This window comes from Carex rostrata, chromosome 11, assembly GCF_964058835.1.
Source record: "Carex rostrata chromosome 11, lpCarRost1.2, whole genome shotgun sequence".
NCBI classification, from domain to species: Eukaryota; Viridiplantae; Streptophyta; class Magnoliopsida; order Poales; family Cyperaceae; genus Carex; species Carex rostrata.
Genome location: NC_135928.1, coordinates 3742941 through 3770419, shown reverse-complemented (window position 1 = coordinate 3770419; position 27479 = coordinate 3742941). Strand labels below are relative to the sequence as shown.

General features: G+C 32.3%; 1 protein-coding gene and 1 non-coding gene across 7 annotated transcripts; both read right to left on the bottom strand.

Moving 5' to 3' along the window:
• Nucleotides 1-7863: 7863 nt before the first annotated feature.
• Nucleotides 7864-15025, bottom strand: LOC144562465 (origin of replication complex subunit 1-like). Of its 6 annotated transcripts, none has more exons than XM_078311693.1 (17): nucleotides 14786-15024; nucleotides 14480-14676; nucleotides 14244-14358; nucleotides 13291-14037; nucleotides 13055-13206; nucleotides 12308-12407; nucleotides 11815-11937; nucleotides 11500-11661; nucleotides 11342-11399; nucleotides 11073-11251; nucleotides 10764-10869; nucleotides 10529-10599; nucleotides 10209-10304; nucleotides 9662-9738; nucleotides 9351-9434; nucleotides 9112-9261; nucleotides 7864-8222 (listed from the first exon to the last, which is right to left on the bottom strand). In XM_078311693.1, the coding sequence occupies exons 2-16, from the start codon at nucleotides 14584-14586 to the stop codon at nucleotides 9192-9194; spliced, it is 2247 nt and encodes a 748-aa protein (XP_078167819.1). In that variant the 5' UTR covers nucleotides 14587-14676; nucleotides 14786-15024; the 3' UTR covers nucleotides 7864-8222; nucleotides 9112-9191. The 6 variants fall into 6 exon arrangements, with proteins under 6 accessions (XP_078167819.1, XP_078167818.1, XP_078167823.1 ...); XM_078311692.1 differs by having other exon boundaries at nucleotides 9108-9261; nucleotides 14786-15023; XM_078311697.1 differs by lacking the exons at nucleotides 14244-14358; nucleotides 14480-14676 and having other exon boundaries at nucleotides 9108-9261; nucleotides 14786-15023.
• LOC144562502 (small nucleolar RNA snoR28) lies at nucleotides 13435-13512 on the bottom strand. The gene has a single exon (XR_013514119.1). It is a non-coding gene; the product is annotated as a small nucleolar RNA snoR28 (small nucleolar RNA).
• Nucleotides 15026-27479: the final 12454 nt, after the last annotated feature.

The window sequence follows — 27479 nt, the reverse complement described above, 5'->3', positions numbered from 1 at the left end:
TTGGTGGCATTATATTTGACAAGCTGCATTCATTAGTTTATGATCCCTGACACGTCAGCCAAATAAAGTTAATGTTAATTTTTTCTTCAAAAGATATATCTAATTCTAGTTATTTTAATTTTTCAAAATTTTGATAGTGTAAAAGTATCCGAAAGAAGTTAAAGAGTTAGACTCATTCATTAAGAAAAAAAAGAATCTCTCAATAACACTTCCATGCAAGAAGTTAATTTATAGATGATTTTGTCTAATCTAACTGTTTATCATAATTAACTTATCGAACGAAATTTAGTTCTAACTGTCAAAATCTGAACAGGTAGTCGGTTAGATTTGATATGAAGGGTTGAATTTGAAATGAATTGAAAATGAGTTTTTTGAATATTATATTTAATTGGACGAACCTTCAAATTAATTGGGAGATGGTTAAATTTTGTATCCTAGTATTACTCAATTTCACATCCAACTGTGTAAGATAGCGGATTCCGCCTAGTCTACTATATTCAGAAAGAGTTAGTCTGGGTGCTATGGATAGCATAGTGGCCTCTATGCTACGGCTCAATATTCGAGTTTTCAAAATCCAAACGGTCGATCCGAACCGTTCATCTTATTCTCCATATTAATATCTACTTGGAGACCAAATTTTATAATTTTCTGAATTTTTTTACTATTTATTAAGCCACTTTGAAAATCGCTAATCCAACGGTTTTACTGTTTTGTGCAGCCACCGTTGGATCAACAATTTTGTAAAATACTTAATAAATAGTAAAACAATTCAGAAAATTGTAAAATTTGGTCTCCAAGCAGATATTAATATGGAGAATAAGATGAACGGTTCGGATCGACCGTTTGGATTTTGAAAACTCGAATATTGAGCCGTAGCATAGAGGCCACTATGCTATCCATAGCACCCCAGCCTAACTCATTCATAAAACAACCAATTGAACAATCGTGAATATAAGTCCGTCATTGGATTCTATCTCACCGGACTATTCTACCTGTCTCATACGGTTATCAAGGCTTAAAATATTCCGCCTAGTCTACTATATTCCGCCTAGTTATATTTAATCATGGGTGGCACTGGTTGAATTATTGAATTGGCACTGACATCATGTTCATATATAGTTCTATTTAATCATGGGCAGCATAGTTGGCAGTGTTCTATACTTCTATTTACTATTTAGTTGGCAGCATGCACGTGGTAGAGGCATATTACTCAATTTCACGTCCCTTCTCCATTTTTGAACCTTTTTTATATGGAGTTCTATTTAATCACGGGTACTTGGCAGCATATATAAACCTTTTACTGCTACGCAATAGTTGGGTATCGGACCAAAATGGCATAAATCAGACCAAAAACAGAAAATCCATCAATATCGGCTCAGTATTGGATCGGACTCAGCCGATACCAATACATATAGGCCGATCCAGATCGGTATCGGCCGATATTGTCTACTATAGTTTTAACTCCTAACTACTTTTGTCTTCAAGCCAAAAACAGAAAGATTTCTTTCACCCACTCTTTTTTATTTTTTTCTCTGATCATTATAATTTATTTTTCCGACGATCCATGATGAATTTTACAAATCTAAAAATATGAACGTTTTTTATTCAATTTTATCTTTCAAATAAGATCCATGAAGAAATCATTTTGAGTAATTTTAAAGTCATTTTTTTTTAAAGTAAAACTCATGAGCACTTTAAATTTTCAAGTTTTTAAATCTCAGTCTACAACCATTAAAATTTTCAAGGCTTTGTACACGAGGTTTATATGCTTTGTAAATGCAGTGTTATTGTTCAGGTTTATATGCTTTGAAATGTTATTGTTGAAGTTTTAATTCTTTGTACATGAGGTTTATATGCTTTGAAATGTTATTCTTAAGGTTTTTAATTCTTTGTACATGAGGTTTATATGTTTTGTAAATGAGCTTTGTAAATGCAATGTTATTGTTGAGGTTTATATACTTTGAAATGTTATTGTTGAAGTTTTAATTCTTTGTACATGAGGTTTATATGATTTGAAATGTTATTGTTAAGGTTTTAATTCTTTGTATATATTTGTAAATGCAATGTTATTGTTGAGGTTTATATGCTTTGAAATGTTATTGTTGAAGTTTTAATTCTTTGTACATGAGGTTTATATGTTTTATTCTAGAGATTTAAAGTGTTATTAATGAGGTTTATATGCTTGTAAAGAGATGTTTAAATTATTTTGAAGCAAAATTAAAAAAAAAACTGAAAGTCACAAAGATTTAAAGTGGTAAAAAAAATTACGACACAAATATAACTTGAAAGTTATTCTTTATGGATCTCATTTGAAAGAGATAATCGGATAAAAAACGTTTATATTTTTAGATTCGCAAAATTCATCACGAATCGTTGAGAAAATAGATGAGAATGATCAGAGAAAAAATTAAAAAAAAGTGGGTGAAAGGAATTTTTTCGTTTTTGGCTTGAAAACAAAAGTAGTTAGGAGTTAAAACTATACAGATTTAGAATTTTAATGCTTGCAAACAGTGGTTTAAATGTTTGCGAGTAGCATTGTAAAATGTTATAAATAGAGCTTTAAATGTTTGAATATTAGCGCTGGAAATAGAAATTAGATGACATTGGAAGTTTTTTTTTCTATTAAACTACTTGGCGGACACGCTTGGGGATTTTGTTTTGGGGTACAATTATCAGGCTCTTTTTTTTTAGAAACCATAAATAAATAAAAAATAGATTTTTCCAAATCAACTAGATTGTTTTAGTTTTTACAAAAACCATAAGAACTGAGATGCTGTTTCGGTCCGAATTTTTTTTTCCCGACCAAATTGGCATTTTGGTCCGAGCTGTTTTTAGAAATTTCAAAAAAATCTGACCTGGATGTCCAAGACAGTCAATTCAAACAGGAAGTAATGTCAAATCAGTCAGACAAAACTCAAAAGAAGTTCACTGTAATTCTGTAAATACTGATGCTTCTCTGAACCCAAGAATCAATGCGAATAAAATTCTGTACATACGAATAATACTTTATTTCTTTTGAGAAGCCCGTGAGCCCCGTTAATTTAACCACAGTCATAATTTTCAGTACATATACTTTTAAATTTTAATGTATCTGACCGTGTACAATTATCCGTATCCGAATAGTAGATATATACTATATAGTTTAATTTAGTTTGCTATACGAATTTGGGAGCATAGGTTAATTATATGACTTGTTGTTAGGTGCCGTGTTATCATTAAATTAAGTTTTCTCGTGAAATATCGTATCGAAATAATTACAACACGCGAATAATCACGGTACAAAATACTAACACAAAATACAAGATATCAAATTAGTATTTTTCATGCTAACAACATAACGAATTATAAAGTTTGTATTGTATCCTATTTCCAATATGGGAAAATGATTTTTCTTAACATTTTTTTTGGGCGAAATAACAAATTTATACAATTTAACATATATAGGTCGTTTTAGATATTTGGTTCAATAAATTATAATGGATCAAAACACATATGGTTTCTGTATTATTATCTGTGAAATCCAAATTAAATAAACTATTAGCACGTACTTGGTTTTTAGATCCACTTCTCGCACAGGAAATATTCACAAGTGTGTGAAACAGAGTCACAGTGAAGGAAAATTATGACAAGATGTTACTTGATATGATGACTAGAATTATGTAAAATTATGAGTAATAGATGTATAAATAAAATAAATTCAAACAACAATAATGTAATTTAACCGTCATAGTACACATTCGAGCCCTCTTCATATAACAAATAACTAAATGTTGTTGGACAATTCGGCATCATAAATTATTTTTAGTATAAAATAGTAAATTTATTTTCAATGTTGTGTAAAATATCATTATTAAATGAGGGATCAGATTAATGGTTCAGTTATTTGAAAATGTGTTAATGACTTTGTCTTTTACTAATTTATTTCTAAAAATTGAAATTCTAATATCTCTTGAATTCTTTGGTTTGGTGAAAATAAAAATATTTTGTTTGGTGATTTTGAAGAAATATAACATTTTATTAAATTTCTCCTTGATTTCTCGCGAAATTGCAGCCTCCATTTCCTTTGAAATCGAGAGCATTAACCCCACAAAAATATTTATGTCCGAGTCTTCACAAAAATATATGCTTACGAACTTATTATAAAAAATTATTCATGAAATTTAATGTAATCAATCAATCTGAAGACAACATAATTATATTTTATTTATTTCATGCAAATTAGATTTTCACTCATGTGCTAACTAAATGTTGACTATGAATTGTACAATGTGTCCAAAAAAAAAATGTGACATAATTGATTTTACATTTCTGTTGTACCCTACATTATTGGAAAATTTATTTGAAGGATGAGTATAGCCCGAAATTTTTATCGACATAAAGAAAAATAAACAAAAACACTTTCAAAATGGGTGAATTCCATGTTTACCCGGGCCACTAAGTCAATCTGCGGTCCATTTTTTTGGGAGGTGTAGATTGGCTTAGTGGCCCCATAAAAGTCCAAAAAATGCACTGTAATATTGAATATATTTATGTTTTGAGGAACCTTTAAGTCAATGTGTGTGGCTCTCCATAAATGAGCCGCAGATTGGCTTTGGGGCACAGGTAAATGTGAAATTCCCTAATTTTGGGGGGTTGTGGTTTTTTTTTTTTTTTTTGAATGGGTATAAATAAAAGTTTCGGGAGGATGGCAATTAATCAAGAAATTGGACAATCAAGCATTGCTAAACCCTAATTTTGCACATGAGCATATAGAGCAAAATTGATTTTTATGAAATAACCTTTATGATTAAATTATAGACCAAAAATTATGAAATTTGGGATAAAGAACAATCAGAATATCTAAATAAAATAATTTCCAATAATTAGTTTAATTGTTAGTTACAACTTCGAGTGCAAATTATCAGGCTACTTAGCAAAAATAGGCTAAAATCGCCTCTGGATGCATTATTGGATATGCAAAAAGAGCCCCAGACAGAGGAACCCATGAGTCGGTCACTACTCAGTAGTCACTTGATCATTCCTTCGCTGGGTCCAGGAGATAAGATAATTATCAAAATAAATTAATTAGGTTATGTTCCATTTATTATCAAAGACAATAACATATTTTATACTAATAACAAATTTTATATTTCTTTTTTTCTGCTTTTAGAAAATTAAATTTTTTAATATAATATTTTTGTTCAACAAAACTGAACTTTTTTTTTTAAATTAGCGACTTTAATGTCTACTAACAGTTCATTTGATAAAAGAACGTATTTATAATCTGCTTGTGCCACATCTCTACATCTCCAAAGCAGACCTAGCATGTTAGGGGTGCAAACGGATCATATATTATCCGATCGTATCTGAATCCGTATCTGAAAATTTGATACGTATATCCGATATCCGAATATCCACGCGGATATAGACGGATATGATTTTAAATTTTCTTACTTTTTTATAATTTGGTATTTGGAGTCACGGAAATGGTCACAAAAAATCTAACCTGAATGTCCAAGGCAGTCAATTCAAACAGTGAGTAATGTCAAATCAGTCAGATAAAACTCAAAAGAGGTTCACTGTCTCTCTCTCTTTCTCTCTTCCCCAACCCGTATTGTCTCCGTCATTTTTTTTAATAGTCTCTCTCTATTCTCTTTTTTTTTTAAATATTAGCAGAATCCTCTCTCTTCACTACTATTTTTCTCTCTTTGTTGTTTCTATTTTTCTCTTTGCTCTCTCTTTTCCTCTTTCTCTTTCTATTTCTCTCTTCCTCTCTCTCTCTCGATCTGTTTTCTTGGTAACCTAATATGTTTTTTATTTTATTTTAATTGGTTGTGTCGGTTTAATTAACCGAATAAACCATAATTAATTTTGGTTCGGTTTTTTGGTTCAATGATTTAATTTGGTTGGTTCGGTTTTATCTTTGAAAATTAAATAAAACTTTAATTTAGCTATTTTTGTTCAGTTTTAACTGAACTGAACCGGTGAACACCCCTATATATGGTAACTTGTGAATTTTAGAGAGAGTTAGAACGTTTAATGCGGAAGTTAAAAAAAGTTTGAGATATATATATTTTTTCCAAATGGTTTATCACTTGTCACCCAATGGTCCTACTTTTTAATCAGTAGGAAGAAATAAATAAACAGAAACAAAATTGAAGGCCAAGAAGAAAACACTGCAGAACCCGTGAAAAGTTTGAGATATATATATTTTTTTCAAATGGTTTGTCACTTGTCACCGAATGGTCCTACTTTTTAATCAGTAGGAAGAAATAAATAAACAGAAACAAAATTGAAGGCCAAGAAGAAAACACTGCAGAACCCGTGAAAAGTTTGAGATATATATATTTTTTTCAAATGGTTTGTCACTTGTCACCGAATGGTCCTACTTTTTAATCAGTAGGAAGAAATAAATAAACAGAAACAAAACTGAAGGCCAAGAAGAAAACACTGCAGAACCCGTGAAAAGTTTGAGATATATATTTTTTTTCCAAATGGTTTGTCACTTGTCACCGAATGGTCCTACTTTTTAATTAATAGGAAGAAATAAATAAACAGAAACAAAACTGAAGGCCAAGAACAAGCGAATTCGCATCCTGTGAGATATCTCATATTTTGCTTGATTTTTTGAAAAATCTCAACCGTTTAAATACGTTATGCACGAAAACTCAAATAATACTGCCCCTGCGATATTCCCGAATAGACACTAGACACATCGGTCCCGCAAAAATACGAGATCTCTCATCTCTCAAAGGAAACACACTCGAACAAGCCACCCTATTTATGGAATCCTTAAGAAAAAAAAATTATGGACGCTATAGTCTTGGCATCAGGATTCTATCCTCAATCTGAGTAACAAGTGTTCGTGTTTTGATCGTAACTTTGTCATGTCATATCGAATTGAAGTGAAATGAAATTTACTGAAAAACTCACAAATGAATATACAATCGAAATCAAAATATTTGGCCTATTTTTTAAGTACTTAATTTACATCGTTAATTGGCGATATTATAATATAAATCCCATACCTTATATGTGACAACAATTATAATTTTACAAATGATTTCTATAAACACCGATCAAATATATGGAAAAATATTTAATATATATAGAGGTAGAATGAATGTTTTACACGTCTATATTGTCTTCTCAAATATAATTATTTGCTGGAACCAGTCTAGTGGGACCAATGTTTTCCACGTCTGCCGTGTTGTCTATTGCAGAAGAACGTTTCACTAACAAGCTGGTTCTCTATTGGTTTTGGCAGATAAAGCGTATCAGGCACATTCCAGTTATAGATGACACAGGAATGGTTGGGATGGTGTCAATTGGTGATGTGGTGCGTGCCGTTGTGACTGAGCACCAGCAGGAGCTTAACCGCCTCAGTGCTTTCATCCAAGGCAGTTACTGATAAAATGAATCCCTCTTTGATTCTGATGATGCCGAAAAATATGTTTGCTCTTGAATTGCATGTTGCTTGTTGTTAGTCTCTGTTTGCTGTGTATATATGCTCTGTGTTTGCCTAGCAGCTTTGCTGATTGAACTTCAAAAGAATAAAATTGTTGCTTTTGTTATGCTTAATGAAAGGAGCGTTCTTTCCTTTCATTTTTTAGTCCTTGGAAAATTGCTCCTATTCTCTTCAAATGATGAATATTACCTTGTTTCGTTTAGAATTTGGACTTAACCAAAACATCCATCATTTCTTATCCCATTTAATTACCAAGAAGATGATTAAGATAGTTCCATGGTATTGAACGGTGGTTCTGTTGCTATTGCCACAATACCTGCATAACTACAGGATTACGGCGCTGAATCAAAACGATTGAAGGCCCTTTCTCTATAAAACTTTTCGGTTTTTGAACCTCTCATCATTAATGTGTTTTTTTTTTTTTTTTTTTTTGATAAAAGGCTATTGCCCGTTTCATTCAAGAAACCAAGTTCATTACATACATCCCTACATAAAACTGTAAAGGTCCAGTACCAAACAAAATACCAAAACAAGCATCCATATTGCAGTTCCAAAAAACATATAGAGAATATTGAATACAGAGCAGCTAACTAACTAAACTATTTAGATAAAGTGCCATAATGTCCAAGTCGTGCCACTGGAACTGTGATCTTCTTCTTCAGGGGGTTGATATACCACCGAGTATCCTCCGGTTTCCAAACTCTCGGGGGAATCTCCTCTATTATTTCCGGCAGCCAAGTTGGAATGATGTCTCTAGCTTGCCTCTTGACTATAGCTGTCCAATAATGTACCAACGCAACAATCATTAGCACAATAGTTCTAAAGTTTTTAGCAGACACATGTTGAAAGCAAATATCATTTCTTACTTTCCATATGGTCCAACTAAAGGCACTAAACATGATCAGAAAAGCAGTTCGGCAATTTTTGTCTAATGTACCAGCAAATGTAAGGATATCTTGTATACAAGACCAATGTTTATAATGATTCTAGCTTAACCCCATCCAAAACCACAATTGTTGAGTAAAAGGGCATAATAAGAATAGGTGATTAGTAGTTTCCTCATCATGGCAAAATTGACATTTCACACTACCCTGCCATCCTTTTTTCCTAAGGCTAACCTTGGTGAGAATTCTATTTTTAGATACAAGCCACATAAAGATCTGACTTTTGTCGGGCACTGGAATTTGCCACCACAAGATATCCTTACATTTGCTGATTCGTGTTTAATGAAGATTATTCAAATAAACTGAATTTTAAAATTATTAAACTAAATGATAATATCTTGATTTAAATTATAATAATGGAAGCAATGGTGGTAGTAACGAAGATATGGTATATTGAAAGCCCTCGCTACAGGGTATCAACTGTTACATAGTAACATACTTGGCATGAAGCACGAACCTCAAATTAGTGGTCAAATTGAGAACCAAAATGATACGGAGCAGCGATCAATATTTACTATTAAGTAGCTATCAAGTAGAAGTAATAAAAAGATAAGAAGTCCTAGAAATTGGCCTACTAGAGAATAAGTGATACAGCGCAGCAAATAAAAAATTATATAAATTATATAGAGTACCTATCGCGGGAATAAATAACAAAGAAGTAAAATAATTCAATACATGCCTACAAAGATTGTGCAAGAAATCAACGGGAAACGTACATACTGAGAGTCTGAGAGTACAGCTGCTGTTCGTGATAAGAGCCCGGAACAGAAGCAATTCAATGGAGAAATGTATAAAGGAAATTAAAGATATAGTGATAACCACGGGATCTCAGGACAGTTCTTTAATGCCAAAGCAATGTCATCACTGCCACTGAAAAAAAAAATAAGCCATTTTTAATAAGTATTGGTCAAACAAACAAGGTTGAAAGAGGGGACAGAAATCAAAAGAGAAAAGAGAACCTGGAACAATTCAGTTGTAACTTTTGTGACATATGCCTTTTGGGCTCCTCACAAAGAACTATTCCGCTATCTCCAAGCATGCAACTAGAATAAATGGAATAATTACAAATTAGAAGGATTCAAGTTCAAAGTCAAAAGTAGAAACCTTTTACACCACGAAAAAATTAAAAACACATTGCCATGGTAATAAAAATCAGCAAGGCTCGCAGAAATAGATATATAGTATTACTCGAGCCAACTATGAATCAAATTTTAAAAAAGTACGTGAAATCAATATGTATCCGAAAGGAAGTGAAACACAATCAACTTACCAAACTCGCATTAGTGTATCATATCCCGGAAAAGCCACATGATACATTGAACAAAAAGATATCACTCTTTCTGACAGCTACACAAGAAACAATAACACTGAGACATTTTATTATTTGTCGTTTATTCTTTTTGAAGGGAGCCGTGTACGCTGTTAAATGATTGTGCCTTGTAAAAATATATAAATTAAAGCAATAAACGATGTCCATAAACTATAAGGATAAAACCAAGATTTTAAGAAAAAATAGTAACACAATGAAAAAAAGATCAAAAAATGCTTAAAGCATATCATACTGGGAAAGCCCCAATTCTTTCATAGACCCCCCCCCCCCCAGTTAATTCTTTCTGACTGATATCATACTGGGAAAGCCAGGCTGGGATTCTACAATAGGTTGTCTTAAAGTCCATGCATTATCCTTAGCCCAGTCAAAATCATCACCAATCCCCAAATGAGGAAAGACACCCCAACATTATGGACAGCCAACCATCTTCTTCACGAGTGGTTTACTGCCAAGTATATCAGTGCTGAAATGATGACAGACAACTAACCTTTTCAAATGTGAGCTCTTCCCCTCCAGTTCTGTGCAGCTCATTCACCATGGCAACCAAGACTATCTTGCCAAACTTTGAACACATCTTCATCCTCTGTACCAAGTTGAAAGTTTTTGTTTAAAAAAAAAATCACAATAGGAACTCCCTGCATTTTCATGGTTTGTTTCTTGAGTGTTTCCTTTTTTTATTGAACTAAATTTCCTCAGGGAGCTTTTACTGAACCAGAACTGGTGATATAAGGCAATCAATTGCTAGTAACCTATCTAGATATAATGCATTGAAATTCATGTCTTAAAGGAACAAGGTAGGTGTCAGACCTGAAAATGAGGCGACTTGAATACTTCATCTAGTGCACCTTCTATGTCAGTCAAGCAGACACGTGACTTTCCTAGATAATGTAGATACAAGGTCCAAATAAGAAACAAGAAAATATAGAATATAATTCTAATAAATACACATGGAAAGATTTATTAAGCTACACCCATATTATCTCTGTTCTGAAGAATAATTACAGGCGGAGGCAAGGTATTTTAGTCATAGAAAAAGAAGTACCTTTGGATTTGGCATCAGCAGTTTGCTTCACCCGATATTCTGCCAGCACAGTGGCACGTTGACAAATTTGTAGAGAACACCTGGCATCACCTGATGATGCTGCGACCTGTAATAGTGTGATTCATATCCTAACTTTATTAATTGCTTTGAAAGGTCCAAGTTTTGGTATTATGGGCCTGATCTATACAACAACAACAAAGCCTTTAGTCCCAAAAAAGTTGGGGTAGGCCTGATCTATAATAGAGAAAACCAATCTTTCATTCTGTTCAAATTAAATTGCACAGACAAATTAACGGTTGAAGAGGAGACCTTTCTACAAGCCAGTTCAATGAGATTGTCTTCAAAAGCATCTATGCCCTTGAGATGGCTGAATATAATCTGTGCTAACTGTTCATGGTTGTATGGGAGGAAGCATAGCCTTTGGATCCCCATTCGACTCGAGATTCGAGGCGAGAGATGTTCTGGTAAGTCCATGGTGTTTGCTATACCTATTAATTAAAAAAGATAAAATAAGATAAGATTTCTCAATTATTTGGGTAACTCTGATAAGATAAAGTTAGTAAACAAAGAGCACTTGCCTATCACAATGAGCTTCGAGTTAGGTCTAGTAGGCCAATCAAGGATGTTGTACAGCACCTGTAACATAATAAAACAACAAAATAAGTTAATATATTTTGGCAGAAAAACTGTAAATTGCTCTAATATAAAGAGATTAATATTGTAACAAATATGTTACCGATTGGTTGCGAGTTAAAAGCATGTCAAGCTCGTCTATGAGGAGAACAATTGGCTTCTGGTCTTTCTTCCCCACCTTTTTCCCATTTGAAAAATATTCACCTAAACAACGTAGAGCCTTTTTCCATCCAACCGCATATCCACTTAGTTGTTCGTAAATAACCTGAAATAATTAAATGTAGCATTATATCAGCACATTTATGTAGCAAATTGAACCAACCATTGAATTAGGTAAGTTCAATATTTTCAAACTGAGGTGTATTGCTGAAATAGTAAGTCACTTCACCAATCAAAAGAAAATACAAAAATATTTTACTTTGTAAATGTTGTTGGGTGAAGATAACTTCATGCCATTAGTCTCAATGAAGCAAAAGGGCAGCAGAACTCCCAAGTCGACCTCTGATTTCAGATTTCTCATCACTGCTCGTACACTCATTGTCTGAATTTCAAAGCAGTGTCAGTACCAAAATCAAAGTTCAAAATGTAGATATATGAATAGAAGTTTGAAATGTTGATACTGTATATGCATCCTTACAGGTCTTCAAAAAAAAGGTGTCTTACAGAACCTTCAGAGAAACCATCAACGTGACCAGATGACCCTCGCTAATTCAAAGGCTTAAACTCAAATTTGAATAAAGACAGGTACCATTGTAAGTTAGTAGGTAGATCCAAGAAATTATATATCTAAAGGGAATATTTGTCAAGTGACCAAGCACATAATGATTAATTAACAGAAAATAATTGGTGTTTAGGACCATGATTATAAAACAAGTAATTCAAAATAAAAAAAGCCAATATAGAATTATCACCTTGCCAGTTCCAGGTACACCATGAATATACAAACATCGCCCCAAGCATTGGTCGTCTCCAATAGCACCCTTTACAAATGTCTTGATCTCCTCCATTTCTCTGTCAAACAATTTTATAAGTTATTGAACTAATGCCAGAAGAAAAAAAAAAGCAAAGCTAGGGTGTGATGTGCTCACCAGGAAGGGTTAGTGAGCACAACTCCAAAAGTCTGTCGGATTGTCTTCAAAGGACGAATCCAAACCATTGAAATCCATCTACTTCATGAGTGATGCATGTACATGAAAATTTGGAAGTTTCGGATTCATTTAGTACAAAGTCAAGCAGCAAAAAAAAATGAACCTTTTATAAGTTATTTTATAAATTGTTTTATGGATTTATTTTTCATCATTTTTTTTACCGCTTAACCTTGTACTAAATGAATTCAAAACTTTCAAAATTTTGCATGTACGAGCATCACTCATGAAGTAGATAGATTTCAACGGTTTGGATTCATCATTAAAAGCCAATCCGATAGACTTTTGGAGTTGTGATCACCAAACCCTCTTAGTGAGAGCATCACACCCGAGCTTTGCTCAAAGAAAACATACAACCAAAGAAATATGTCAGCATGCTGGGTTGCCCGTTAAGTGTCCCACACTCATGTATGCTAAATTTCCAATACAACCCAATAATGGCATGCATTAAGAACTAGAATGTAACAGTACCAAACAGTAATAATAATTAACAAATAAAAGGAAGATGCACACTTGTTCCTGCAAGGATGTGACATGGGACAAGAAGCAAGTGAAAGTGCAGCTGAAGCCTTCTCCAACTTGGTCTGCTTATGGCGCTTGCCATGCCCTTGTGTTTTTGTTTCTGCAATTTTAGGAAGCCAGAATGCCCTTCCTTTACGGGAATTCTAGAGAACCAAAAGACCACAGATCAGTTAACAACCCATGTAACCAAGAAAAGAAAAACACTACAGAGAAAAATAAAATCATACAGCAGCAAACACTTTAGATCTGCTCCTGGATGAAGAAGATCTCTTAATTGATGTGTCATTATTGTCCGACTCTTGGTCAGAATCCATTTCATAGTCACTTGACTCGTTAATTTCAGCACGATAACCATCACATGTATCACCGTCAATGTCTGACAGACGTTTGAAATTATGATAATTTACATCATATTCATATTCACAGTAGAAAACATCATCTCCAGCATCACTGGCTTGTCGATATTCCTCAGGATTCATGACATAACAATGCCTGAGCACGGACTTCATCTCTACATCTCCAAAATCATTGATACGGTAAAGCTCCCTTCTCAGATTATGCAGCTGCCACCCAGACGCTGTCTCCTCTGGTGTTCGGTACCAAATACACCTCAGCCAGTGGGTCCCATCTGCCTCCCTCCATATACTCTTGATGTGTGCTGCACGCAAATCACCCAAAAGCAACTTCTCCTTTGCTGTTCTTTTTATTTTCTTTCCCTCCGGAGGTTTTGGCCATACCACCTCTTTTCCACTTTTTTTGACGGCACAGAAACTGCAAATCCAATCACCTTCTGGAACTTTCCTCAGTGGTGGCTTAAGGCACCGTAGGTGGAACCCACCAAGGCAATCATCACACTCAATCATGACTTTTGATTCAGATGCAGGTCTGAAGCAGACCCGGCACTCCTCCACATCTTGATCCTCGGAGTCTGATTCCATACTTTCCCACTTCTTGACATAAACATCATCTCCAACCTGTTGGAAATATGATCAGAAAGGAAGCAACATTTCTAATTCTTGCTTCACGGAAAATCAAAGAGTCAAATAGGAGACTAGGAGTTACAATGAGTTGAATGTTTGTCGGGTTCAGCACAAATACCAAACCCATCACATCAGAAACAAAGGCTAATAACAATGACAACGGGAAAAATAAACAAGTCAGGACAAGGATTTATATAGACCTTGAGATGATCTGGCACCACATAAAGTTCATCAACCTGATCTTTCCCCTCCTCTTTACTTGCATCTACCTCTTTTCCCCTCCTCTTTGCCAATTCTTGCTCCACATACCTCATCCTTTAGAAAGGAGTTAAAATCTCAGAATTTGGAAAATTCCCTCTAATTTCTTAATTAATGCCGTTGAATTTTAATTGAAAAAGGAGAAACTCCATCTATACAAATCCAAATTGATGCATACATATTGGGGTCTTCAATTGTGACGGCTGTCTCCTGAGCAAAGGTATCCTGTAAGACCTGCTCCTCTTTATCCTCCCCTCCACCTTCCCCTCCTCTCCCACCGGACATTCCGGCATGGAGGGCCCCAGGACCAGTGCTGACAGTGGGGAGCGCCGGAATTCTGGTCTTCCTCGCCCACTGCTTCTGGAGGAATCTCACCTCCACCAGCAGAGACATTAGATTAGTTCGATTCAGCCACCAATGGATCAGATGCAATTGTACTGTGCAATTAAACCAAAATTCCAAAAATGATTAAAAGAAAAAATACCTTCGCTGCAGTTCATCGTCGGAATCGTCGCCAGGTTTGTTCAGGTCGTCGTCGTGGGTTCTCTTCCGGAAGTTCTTCTTGGGCGGCATCTTTATCACTCGCTCTCTTCTCTCTCGTCTTTGTTTGTTTGTTGAAGGTAGCTTCTTCTTCGAGTGCGGTCGCAGCTGCTAGGGATTCAAAGCCGGGCCAATTTCTCAAACTTTGAGCTGCTAGGGATTCGACTGGTATTGTCGGGGTATTGGGCTTATTCAACAAAATCTAGACAAGTTTTCTGGTTTGTTCGATGCCGGGCTGGCGGGCTGTAATTCTGTAGATGCCAACACCGAATCCATAACTCAATCCGATACTGTACAAATAGATTTCGGTGTGAATCTACGTAGTTTATTAAATTCACATTCAATAGTTTACTGGATTTATACATGGGATTTTTATATTTTTATATCTTTTATGTTTCATCATATTTTACATCTTACTTAATATCATGTATGTACATTGCAACGGAACATATTATAAGAGAACAAAAAATATCTTATGCAAAATAACATATTTTCATAAAAAAATATTAGACTGAATAACAAATAATATTCCTTAAATAACATTTACACATAAATAATATTTCTTAAATTACATATTAAATAACCTATTAAATGATTTTTTTTTAATGAAAGTATGTGTTGACATACTTTCATAAAAGTTCTTATAAAGAATGACATATTAAATGACAAATAATAAATAGAAAGAAATCAGGACTAATCAGAAAGATACTACAATTTACATGTGGCGAGTACGTGTTTAAAAATTTAGACTACAACATATAAAATTACATAAAAAATGCATAAAATCATAATATTTGATCTGATGGTGGATAATTCAATCCGAAATTTCGTCTTTCAATCAAAGTTGTTGGCGGATCATGACATCTACGTGCTTAATGTAAGAATGGAGATATCTTTGTTTTCATATTTTAAAGAGCCGATTTGAATCGTTCAACATAATCTCAGTATTTCAATGTACTTGAAGACCAAATTATATATATTTTATTAAATTTTTAGATAGATACAAAATTATTGTTTTTTGACCATCCATAAGCAGTGATTTTGCACATATCAAAAAAATATAGTAAAAAGTTCATAAAAAAAATATAAAATTTAGTCTCCAAACATATTTTAATATGGATATCATTTTGAGCTTTTCGGATCGGCTCTTTGGACTTTGAAAACAAAAATATTAAATGTGAGGCATGATAATGCACTAAAGATATGAGGCATTTGAACTCTCTAAATTTTAAAAAATGATTTGTTTATTATTAGATTTGTTCGGTAATTAATACTATTATATTATATACAATATAATTTGAGTTTTTAAAATTATATATATCACAGTATTTAAGATATTAAATTATAATAAATCGTATAATTTAGTTTAATTAAAGTTACTTCTTAATTTTTACATTTATATTAAAATAATTTTATTTATTCGTGTTATGTAAGATATTAAATTATGGATTTTTTTTAATTTATACATTTAATGTGATCCAGATTTGATTTGAAACTCGCTAAGAATATGAATCTGTATTTGAAAACAAAAATATTAAATGTGAAGTATGATAATGCACTAAAGATATGAGGCATTTGAAATCTCTAAATTTTGAAAAATAATTTGTTTATTATTAGATTCGTTCGGTAATTAATACTGTTATATTATATAAAATATAATTTGAGTTTTTAAAATTATATATATCACATATATTTAAGATATTAAATTATAATCAATCGTATAATTTAATTTAATTAAAGTTACTTCTTAATTTTTACATTTATATTAAAATAATTTTATTCATTAGTATGTAAGATATTAAATTATGGATTTTTCAATGACCTTAGTAGACTTCATTTTTTTTAGCATAGCGGATCCTTTTGAAGAGAGAGAGAAGGATCTTATTCTCAAGAATAGGAGCAGATTTGAATCTATTTTGTACAAGACAATCAAAATAATAAAATAATAGGTTGAAATTTCCTCAAGAAGTATTAATTATCCGTTACAAAATTAATTCTTGACTGATTACGAAAGTAATTCATCAATTTGTCTGGTACGTGGCTGAGCATTTCTTCCAAGTTCCAATGCATTCGGCTCAAAAAGAATCAATTACACTTCAGTTCAAATTACCATTCGAAGTATTTGTTCTTGTTTAGCGATATGTCAGTGCATGAATTGGTTCATTATATGGAACTCAAACGATGTTTATTTGGTCATATTGGATTCTATAAATTGTATCATAAAGTAAAAAAAAAATAATAACTTTATTCTGTGTTGATCTTATAATTAGTTTGATTGTGCAATTAACTAGATTCGTATTTTTTTTATTGTGAGACACATATTGCATCCATGTCTATTTTGATGCATGCATATTTTTTTCTTTGATTGTGCAATTGTATCACGATTTTTTATCATTTATTTATTAATTTTCTATTGTATATGTTGTTGAGGAAGGAGAGAGGTAAGGAGAAATAAGGGATTGGAAGAAAGTGAGAGGGAAAGGAAAGTAGGGGAAAATTAGGGCTCACAATAATATTTTGTTAATAGTTTTAGAAGGGAGATATTTTGATTGATAGATTTCAGAAAAATTGACACTTTATAAATTTTTTCTGAACAGACATGAGAATTTTTAAATATCACAATAATATTTTGTTAATAATTTTAGAAGAGAGATATTTTGATTGATAAATTTCAGAAAAATTGACACTTTATAAATTGTCCTTGAACATACAGGAGAAATTTTAACTTGCATAATTTCAAGACTACCATTGAGTATTTTATAAGGACTATATTCCAATCCTCCTTCACCCACCTCTTTTTATTTTTCTTACCGGTATAAACGTTTAACAAACAATTCTTTCTGAATCTCTATCATCTATATACACCTTGCATTAGGGGCAGAATCAGACTTTCGAACTATGAAGGTTAAACATGAATGAGATCAATTATATAAAAAAAAATATTGCGAATGAGAATCAATTTACAGTATTCATATCATTTTCTTCTAAACTATATAGAAAATTAAATATAAACACAAAAAATAGAAAAAAAAAAAATAGGGATCAATTGACCCCATATACTGTTACTACATCCACCTATGCCTTGCACTGTGTTTGGATGCTTATCAGCCTCAAAAGGTAGAAATAGTTTCACCGTATTATAGACATATTCTCAGTACAACTCCTCTAAATCGTGGAGTGAATATTTCGATATTACATTTAGAAGCGGAGTCAAATTTTCAAACTATTAGAGTCAAATACATATTAAAAGTCAATTTACAATATCAATAATATTTTACATAAATAAAAAAAATAAAAAATAAGAGTCAATTGATTTTTATTTGTTGAACTTAAATCTGTCCATGATGGTTGGGATATAATGAGTTCCAACTGAGTAAAAAGATAATTCGAACCTACTTAATATAAAGAGCAAGTTCATTTTAAATTTCGTGCAAACTCATATTGAACGGTTCTGATCTAAGGGTATGTCTGGTTGGATTGAGAATAAGCTATTTTTAAGAACAAACTATTTGGTGTTTGATCGTGTTAGAATAGCAAAAATAGCAAGAATAGAGAATTAAATTTATTTGTCTTATCAAAACAAGCTATTATCACAAAATGTTGGAACAAATATCAATTTCACTATTCTTGCTATTTTAAAATTGCAACTAAACATACCCTAAAAGCTATAGGCCTGTTGAACAAGAAAAAGAGAGCTAGGCAATATATCCTCCAGATCACATTGTAAACAAAATATGAAATATAATCATTGTCATTTTAGATATCTTACAACTAAATAACGAATCGTCAATTATTGCGAAGAGATATGTTAACAACCTAAATCATGATGATAGTGACAAATACATGTTAATATATCGTCACGAGAGAATGGATCTTCAAAGGGTTCTCATACCCAATTTTTAAATGAAAAGCATAACTCAGTTATTAGGGATTTACATAGCTGTGTGTTTGAATACTGGTACGAGGGATTTCTGTGGCTGTATGTTTGTATTTCTTAATACCAGTATGCTAATAATGCTATTGAATGTAATAGTGCCTAAGGGCTTTTCTCCGCAAAAAAAAAAAAAAAATGGAATTGGAACATAAATTAGTTTTAGGTTGGCCATTGTTTGACTATGTAATTGATTGCTATATTAATCCATGTACAGAGATTGTAAATGCAATACGAAAATACAAGATCATTCAAATCTCTCTCTTGCTAGCTATTCTTATTTTATGTTGAAACAACAGATAGCATAGAATTTTAATTTTTTTCTAGTATTTTTCTTGCTATTATCACTTCCTTCAATGAAAACCAGATAGTATATATATGACACAAACTTTTCTAATTTGAAAAAATCAAAAGGACGAATTAGAAGAGTAATCAACTGTGCATTTGGTCAAACAGTAAAATGTACCGATTAGTCTCATGTAAATTGCTCAATTTCACAATGCAAAATACAATAGAAAATTTTTACTCTACCAAGACCATTGGGGCTGCCAAAACTAAGAATAGAAGAGAACCACCTATAAGTAGAATTCTTGAATTTAGAAAAAAAAGAAATAATGAATGAAATAGATTACCAAATTGCATAAAAGCTAGTCAATTTTTCGTATTGAGAAAATTAATTTTTGTCAGTCTGGCGCTTTTAAAAGAGAGAGAAAGGAGGGAAGTTTTATTTTTATTTTTATAATAAAGAATAAAATGGGTAATTTATAAATTTAAAATACGTATTAATAGAAAAGTCAATAAATTAGATAAATTTGTGAGTTTTTTTAATTTAAAAAGATAATTTCGATGTTATGAACTCTAGAGGGGCAAATACATAATTTTGAGGTTTTGGAGGGGTATACATGAAATTCCCCTAAAAACCTACCGTGGTAAATAACGAAAGGATATGATTACAGAGATTAAGATGAAAGGACCATCTACCTAGTTAAAAGCTTTCTAATATATCTTTTGCGGAAATTATTTTTTTAAAGATTAATAAATCCTAGTTAATTGTTTTATATTTTGTGTTTATTTAGGTCTATGTTTTCTTTTCTAAAGATTAATAAATCATAGTTGATGAATTTTTTTTTTTTATTTACCTATTCATCAAGTTGACGAAATATTTGTAAGACCTACACCGACAAGTGGTTATAAGGAATAGTCGGTCTGTAATGAACATCTTTGAACTTGATTAGTAATATTAAACTTGCATATTGCTTTATATGTATATTGAACATCTTTGAGGACTAATCTGCAATAGTAACACATCTTCGTTGTCGGAAGAATTTACTCACATAATTGCATCATTATTTCAAGAATTTACCCTTTTTAAGAGAAATGTTTAGAGAGTTTTCTATAAATTATTCAAAATGTACAATACATATCTTGTTTTTAATAAACAGTAATAGAATGATACTCATTATTTAATGAGAAATCAAAAAAAGAAACAAAAACAAAAATATTTTAGTTTTTTTATGTATGTTTCACATTCATTTAGGAGGATTTTAGTGATTTTGCGGCTTCAGAGAATTTGAGAGATTTCAGGACAAAAACGAGCAAAAAAAAAAAGTATTACGATCAAACAACGTTTTTCATGCAGTTTGGACATAAATCGCCCGCATCTAGAATAGGAAATTGAAAATGGACGATATGAAAAATATATAAAAATATATTTTCGAATTTTTTTATAGCTTTTATGGCCGATCATACTTATAATTGTCATTTTGTAGAAATTCATAATTATTTGTTCCTTCAACATGTGCTAATATTTGTGGACCGTTCATTTTCACAGAGTAATCGACGGTCGAACTGTAATGAAACAATTCAAAATTTATTTTGAAATGATCAAGGGAAAAATTAAAGACAACCAAAACCGAAAAAAAATATAAAGTCTGATTACGACTAAGTTTCGATCCAACAAGAAGTTTTTGTAGCCCTTCGATGTTTAAATATTCCATTAAGTGGATGGATAGATAAATGAAAATAAATTTTGATCAAACTTTGCTACGAGTCAATACATGGAATGCTCTTTGATTTCAGCGGTTCGGATCGACCAACGGATGATTTATTTACGTGTGTCTTCACTGACTCACAAAACTAGAGTTCATGCATACATGATAAAGAGTCATAAACTATAGTTTTGTGAGGTCACGAAGGCGCACATAAATATGTCGTGTGCTTGTCAATCTGAAACGTTCAAATTAAAGAGTATTGCATTCATTTTATTGTAACAGAGTTTAATCAAATTTTATGTTCATATAACTATCCATTAAGTTGATGAAATATTGACACTCCACGTTGGATCGTAGCGTTGGTGATGGGTGGTCGATTCGTTGAATTTGATACATTCATTTAATTATTTCGTAGTTATATATTTTTTGAAATAATTAGAGAGTTTAAAAAGAAGAAGTATATTTAATATCAATAAACAAAAAATAAATAATGCACAAAATATTATATATCACTTGGATCGTTTGTATGACAAATTTATAGTAAAAATTATAATTAATTTTGTCTTTTATTTGAAAATCGATAAACTTGAACCGTAATTTTATTTCAAGATAAAAAAGGTATAGTTTTTTTTCACTTTAATTATGAGTTATTCCTTTTTATTATAATTACTTTACTATTTTCCTTTCCCTTTTCTCTACTTTGCCAAATTAAAAATAACTAAGTAAAATCACAGTTTAAAGTCACAAACTTTTCCATTTAACAGTAACTAAGTAAAATCACAGTATAATTCATTTTGTTCTCAATTTGAAGATCGATAGAGCTGAACCGTAATTTTTTTTCATATCGCTCGACTGATCACAGTGACCAATCTTGAAATCAAATTAGATTTGATAAAATGCTTATTTGATTAATCAATTTTATTTTTTATACGGCAGCACGTTTTTTATACAAGATATCAAATGTCAAACTAAGATGGACAACAATGCACTGCATATCTTACGGGGGAATGGTTGATTGGTCTTCAAATTTGATATACGATAAGTTTAGTCTAATAATTTTTTTAAAAAAATTGGTGCTTCCAAAGAATTTAAATATGAAATACACAATAAATTTCATTATTGTCACATCTCAAGATAAAAGAAAAACTTATGCGCTTAAATTATGGATGTGAATTTTATTTTGAATAATTTTTATTGTCATAAAGTAGTTTTATAATTTTGATTCTAGTTACAACGTTTGGATATTCCATCTTGATATGAGTTTTAATTTGCACGGTCTAGATTTTTAAGTTCATCAAATCTCTTTGCGAACTCAACTCTAAATTTATTAGTTTGACTTCAAATGACAAATCTGAACGTTGAAACCCATTTGTCTTACGAATGATGCACCTACATACAAAACTTTTAAACTTTTGAATTGATTTTGAATAGAGTCAAGTGGTAAAAAAAAACGTTAAAAAAATAAATGCATTAATTTTTTTTATAAATTTTTTAATTTTGACCACTTGATTTTATACTTAATTAATTTGAAAGTTTAAATTTTTTGTATGTAGACACATCACTCGGAAAGGAAATGAGTCTCGATATTTCGGATTTGTTATTTAAAATCAATATGATGGATTTTAGAATTGAGTTTACACAAAAAAAACTTAGTCAACTTAAGATTTAAGAACACCCTAATTTCACTCGTAATTTGATAGTAAGTTTTTTGTATAAAAAATATAAAAAATAAGAAGTCAAAGATAAATCGTGAAGAAAATTACCCTTTGATGTTGTACAATTTCATGCCACATCAGATCTCTTTGATCATAAACCACCATCATTTTCATTTGGACGAAAATCCCGACACTAACGGTGGGTCTCGAACTTCAGATCCCTCTTCGTAATTTTGATCTTCGCCAAATTCGGCGGTTATCAGACCTGAGCAATTTTCATTTCCCTCCAAATTATTTCAATTTTTGCTCCTAATCGAAAATCTTATCTCTAAGCTACGAACCCCTAAATTTTCATTTCCCTCTCACTCGCCAAAATCGTAACCCTACTCATCTCCCTCTCTCTCACTCGCCAAAATCCAAACCCGACGATTCTCTCTCCCGCTCTTTCACTCGCTGATCACTGCCCAAATCCAAACCCTCGCTCCCTCTCTCTCTACCGCCGCCCGCACTCCCATTCTCTCTCTATCGAGCACTGCTCAACGCTCTCTCTCTAGGTGTTTGTGCTTTAGGACAGGGGGACTGGCTGAAAGCGAGGTGGGAGGACTCGGGTATCGACCAACACTCACCCTAGTTGTGATTGGAAACAAATTTTCGGTAAATTGGCGAATCTCTATTTTTCTTTGAGTAATTTCTGTGTTGCCTTGTGATGGCATGAGGGCATCAATCCTTTTTTACTTGACTGTGAAATGCTTGCTGATTCTTACTACTAGTGCCTGACTATTTGGGATAGGCTCTGTACAATTCCAGCCAACTGAAGCCTCTGTTCAGTTTTTCAATAGTTGATAGTACATTGCCTGCTTGATCTCTCTTGTGTTGTATGTATCAGATAATAGTTCTACACAAGCATTCTACAATCCTTCTAAACTATCTTCTCCAGCTGCTTTTAAGAAGTTCAGGTCTGTGCACCCAACCAAGGCGAATGAACCGTGTAGAGGTTAGAATTTCAATACTGATATCAATCAACCATGTAAGTCCTGACTCTTACAAGTATGTTTGGATGTGGTTCAGTAACATCTAAATGCTATGCAGTGTAAGATACAAAGGAAGTAGGGGAGTTTTAAGTTTGCCGGAGCCTTCTTAGGTTTTGGAGTGCGATTGACAAATCATGTAATTTTCAATTCAGGTAGTTGTATTAGGAGGCTATTAATCGGTGATACAAATTACAGGAGGCCATGTCAGTAGTAGAGATTTCAATAAGTATGTTTGCTATGTATCCTTCAATATTTTTTCTCTGTGTAAATTTGATACATTAGACTGAAGAAAAACAGAGGATTTCAACAAGTATGTTCCCTATGTATCTCTTCGTTTCTGTAAATTCATGCCCGGGGATTGAGATGGTAACTGGTAAGTATATTATGAATATGTGAATACTGGGCACCATCTTCTTTTTTATGGAAAACACAAATAAGTTGGAAGTAGACAGTGTTGTAGTTTGGGAAATATAATTTTAGCAAGTAGCAAGGTAAATAATTATTTTGAACATCATGACAGCTGTGGATAAGAACATTGTGCAAGTGGTATATAGGCAACTGTGGAATAATATCTATATATAAATATCAGACGGTGGTATGTCAAAGGTAGAAGGGGGAAGATAAAGATGCATGGTTGGTGTAAAACTGGTAGTAAATCTTTCACTTTGGGAGGATTTATTTATTTTCATCATCAGTAACAGAAATGTAGGGCAAGTAACATGGATAATATTCTAAGTGAGAATTTACATGCATCAATTAGTGACGGTAAATTACGGAAGAAAATCACCTTCTTTTGGTCATCGTAGGAAGTCTGGCACAAAAGCTTTCGCTCGGATCAAACCTTTGCTGACCTGAACATAGGGGACAAATAATTCTTCACAAAAAAATAATATATATGTATATATATCTATATATATAGAGAGAGAGTGGAGGGTTCAAATGCATCATTATTTTGGTGCTTCAATATACTTCATGTATTTTATCTTTATTTTCAAAGTCCAAACAGTCGATCCGAACCGTTCAACATGATCTTCATAATAAAATATGCTTGGAGACCAAATTTTATATTTTTTAGAATTTTTTTACTGTTTTTTTAGATAGGTACAATATGACTTTATCAGATAGTCTAGAATCTCCTTAAAAAAATGATTTGTGTCTATCTTAAAAAATAGTAAAAAAATTTTAAAAAATATAAAATTTGGTTTCCAAGCATATTTTATTATGAAGACCGTGTTGAACGGTTCGGACTTTGAAAATAGAGATAAATGATGTAGTCCATGCGGAGGATATTGGAGCACCAAAATGATGGTGCATTTGAACCCTCCTCGTATATATATAATATAAAAAAAGGGAAAAAATTGTTACGAGGGATGAAGGAGATGTTGTTGGAGGGGAGTGGGGGTTTGAAGGAAGGTATGCTATGGAATTCATACTATGGATTATTATGATGGGTTAATTATGAATGCCGAATCCAGTCTTTTATACCAGCGGTGTCTATAATAATTTATCGGTTATAGATGTAAAAATTTCGTTTCAACTACCGCTCAACATGATTTCAGAAATTTCAAATAAAGCATTGATATGAATACAGGGGCGGACGTAGGATTTTTGTCAAGGCGGGGCAATAATCGGATGCAAATAGCTTATCAGGTACAATTCAACATAACAAAAAAAAATACCAATTAATATAATAAAAATCCTAAATTAATTGAAAAAAATCAACAATTCAACATTTATAGGGAATTTTGGTTCAACTGATTTTCGCTATTTGGGCTCCGCTAATTTGTTTCGCTCATAGTTTATTTTGGCTCCGTTCCGTCTATTAGAATTCCAGAATGGACTATAGGGGGCAATTTGAATTCCAGAGAGAGGCAGAGGTCCGAAAAACAGATTTTTAGCACTATTTTTGAAAATCCAGCGGGAGGCAGCTAACCCCCCTGTGCTACAGTGGGTCCGCCCCTGTATGAATAGACAAAGCAGATCTTAATCCCCAACGTAAGAGAACATGATTCATGCAAGCACAATCACATTGCAAGCACCACATAAAAAAAAAATTAATTTATACAAGCATGACCACATTGAAAGCACCACAAATAAACCGACCTCAGATTCCTACTGTTTAGCATGGTTTCTTTTCATATCATCAGATTTGGCAAGCTCAAGTGTTACTACAAATTGTAAAAATTGGAGAAGAAAACATAATCTACTTAACTAAGTGGCCGTTGGTTGATTGTACCTTTTATTACCAGTCTTAATTTCAAAGGTAATATATATGTAGTCTACTTAACCGGTAAAGCATGGTTGTGAGGTTCTCGTTTGACGGATTGGTAGGTAGCTTCTTTCTTCCTAGACTGCGAGGCTGAAGCTCAGTTTTTTTTTTAGACTGTAGCTAAATTGCTACTGGCAGCATTTCAGTCAAGTGCTACCGGAGCTATATTTTATTATGTAATGTTCAAATAACAAATTCAAACAGTTAGATGTTCAATCTATATTAAAATCTACTTGGAGACCGAGTTTTACATTTTTTGGAATTTTTTTACTATTTATTGAGTTGGTTTGAAAACCGCTGTTTTCAATGCTGCAGAAATTTACTGAAAATAGCGGTTTTCAAACCAGCTTAATAAATTGTAAAAAAAATTTCAAAAAATGTAAAATTTGGTCTCCAAGTAGATTTTAATATAGATTAAACATCTAACGGTTTGAATTTGTTGTTTGAATATCACATAATTAAATATAACCCCGGCAGCACTTGACTGAAATGTTACCGGCAACAATTTAGCCGCACTCTATATATATATACACATGTGATAATAATCATATCCTTTTAAATAGCCTTGTAACATATGATGTCAGTCAACTGTATAGGACTTTGCACAAAAAAGATGAAGTAGATACGAGAACAAGTAAAACTAGGGTGTTCTTGAATTCACTAATTTTCTCTGTGATTTTAACTCTAAAAGCTATCGGATTGGTTTTAAACAACGAATTCAAACTGTTAAAACTCTACCTTATGAGCGATGCATATATATACAAATTTAAATTTTTTGAACTAATTTTGTATGGAGTCAAGTGGTAAAAAACGTTGAAAAATAAATGTATTAAAATTAATTTATAAAGTTTTTAATTTTGACCGCTTGACTTTATACTAAATTATTTTAAAATTTTCAAAAATTTATGTACAGAAACATTTAATTATTTGAATTTCTCATTTAAAACTAATTAGAATTGAGTTCATCATTAGACCTTACGAAAATACTATTTTTTGTCTTTGTCGGGCCCTTTTGCATTTAGGCCCGTAGACAATATATAAATCTCTAGTTATGCCTACGCAATATATCTATAAATATAAAATAAAAATTAGTTAAACCATATTTTATTAGTGTTGAATTGTAGATAATTTGGTGGCCAGTTGTTTATAAAAAGGTTTCTCCCGAGAAAATCTCCAGTAAGATAATTATCCTTTACGGCACTGGATCCCAGCCAACCAAATCGGTCCGTTCATTTAATTGAAAGGCTAGGATTAACTCTATTCAAATTCCTCGGCCGTACAATTATCGTTTCGAGTGCTGGACCTCACACGTGACACCCGGTTCAAAGAGTCCGAGTTCTCTTTCCTCTTATTTTTATTTTTTTTTTAAATAAATTTTTTCTTTAATTCTTAAAAACTTTTATTGTGACTATCTCCTTATTTTACTGAATTCAATTTTAAAGTCTAAACTTTTATGATGGTGTATTCGATGAAGTTGGAAGAGAAAAGAGTTTGAAATTTATACTGTAGAGTGAGCTAAAAAGAAAATAAATTTTGAACGAATTTTGTTTTAATTAATAAAATTGGAAGAATTTCGTATGAAAGAAAAAGACAAAAGAGGGGATGTCGGCCAGGCATGAAATTGGTAGAAGAGTCGATTTTCATGAAATTTCATCGTGGACCGTCAAATCAAACGAACGGTTCGATTTGGTGCGATGGAAGAGGTCCACCACTGGAGACGATAATAATCCTCTCCTGTAAAAATAACAAACGGAGGTGATT

Excerpts from the sequence above, each read along its gene's own strand:
- LOC144562465 (XM_078311693.1), bottom strand. The coding sequence starts at position 14,586 with ATGTCCGGTGGGAGAGGAGGGGAAGGTGGAGGGGAGGATAAAGAGGAG. Across the intron at positions 12,408-13,054 it reads TCACATCCTTGCAGGAACAA|AGAAATGGAGGAGATCAAGA; the intron begins GTGTGCATCTTC and ends ATTGTTTGACAG. Across the intron at positions 10,870-11,072 it reads TTGAACTGGCTTGTAGAAAG|GTCGCAGCATCATCAGGTGA; the intron begins GTCTCCTCTTCA and ends ACACTATTACAG.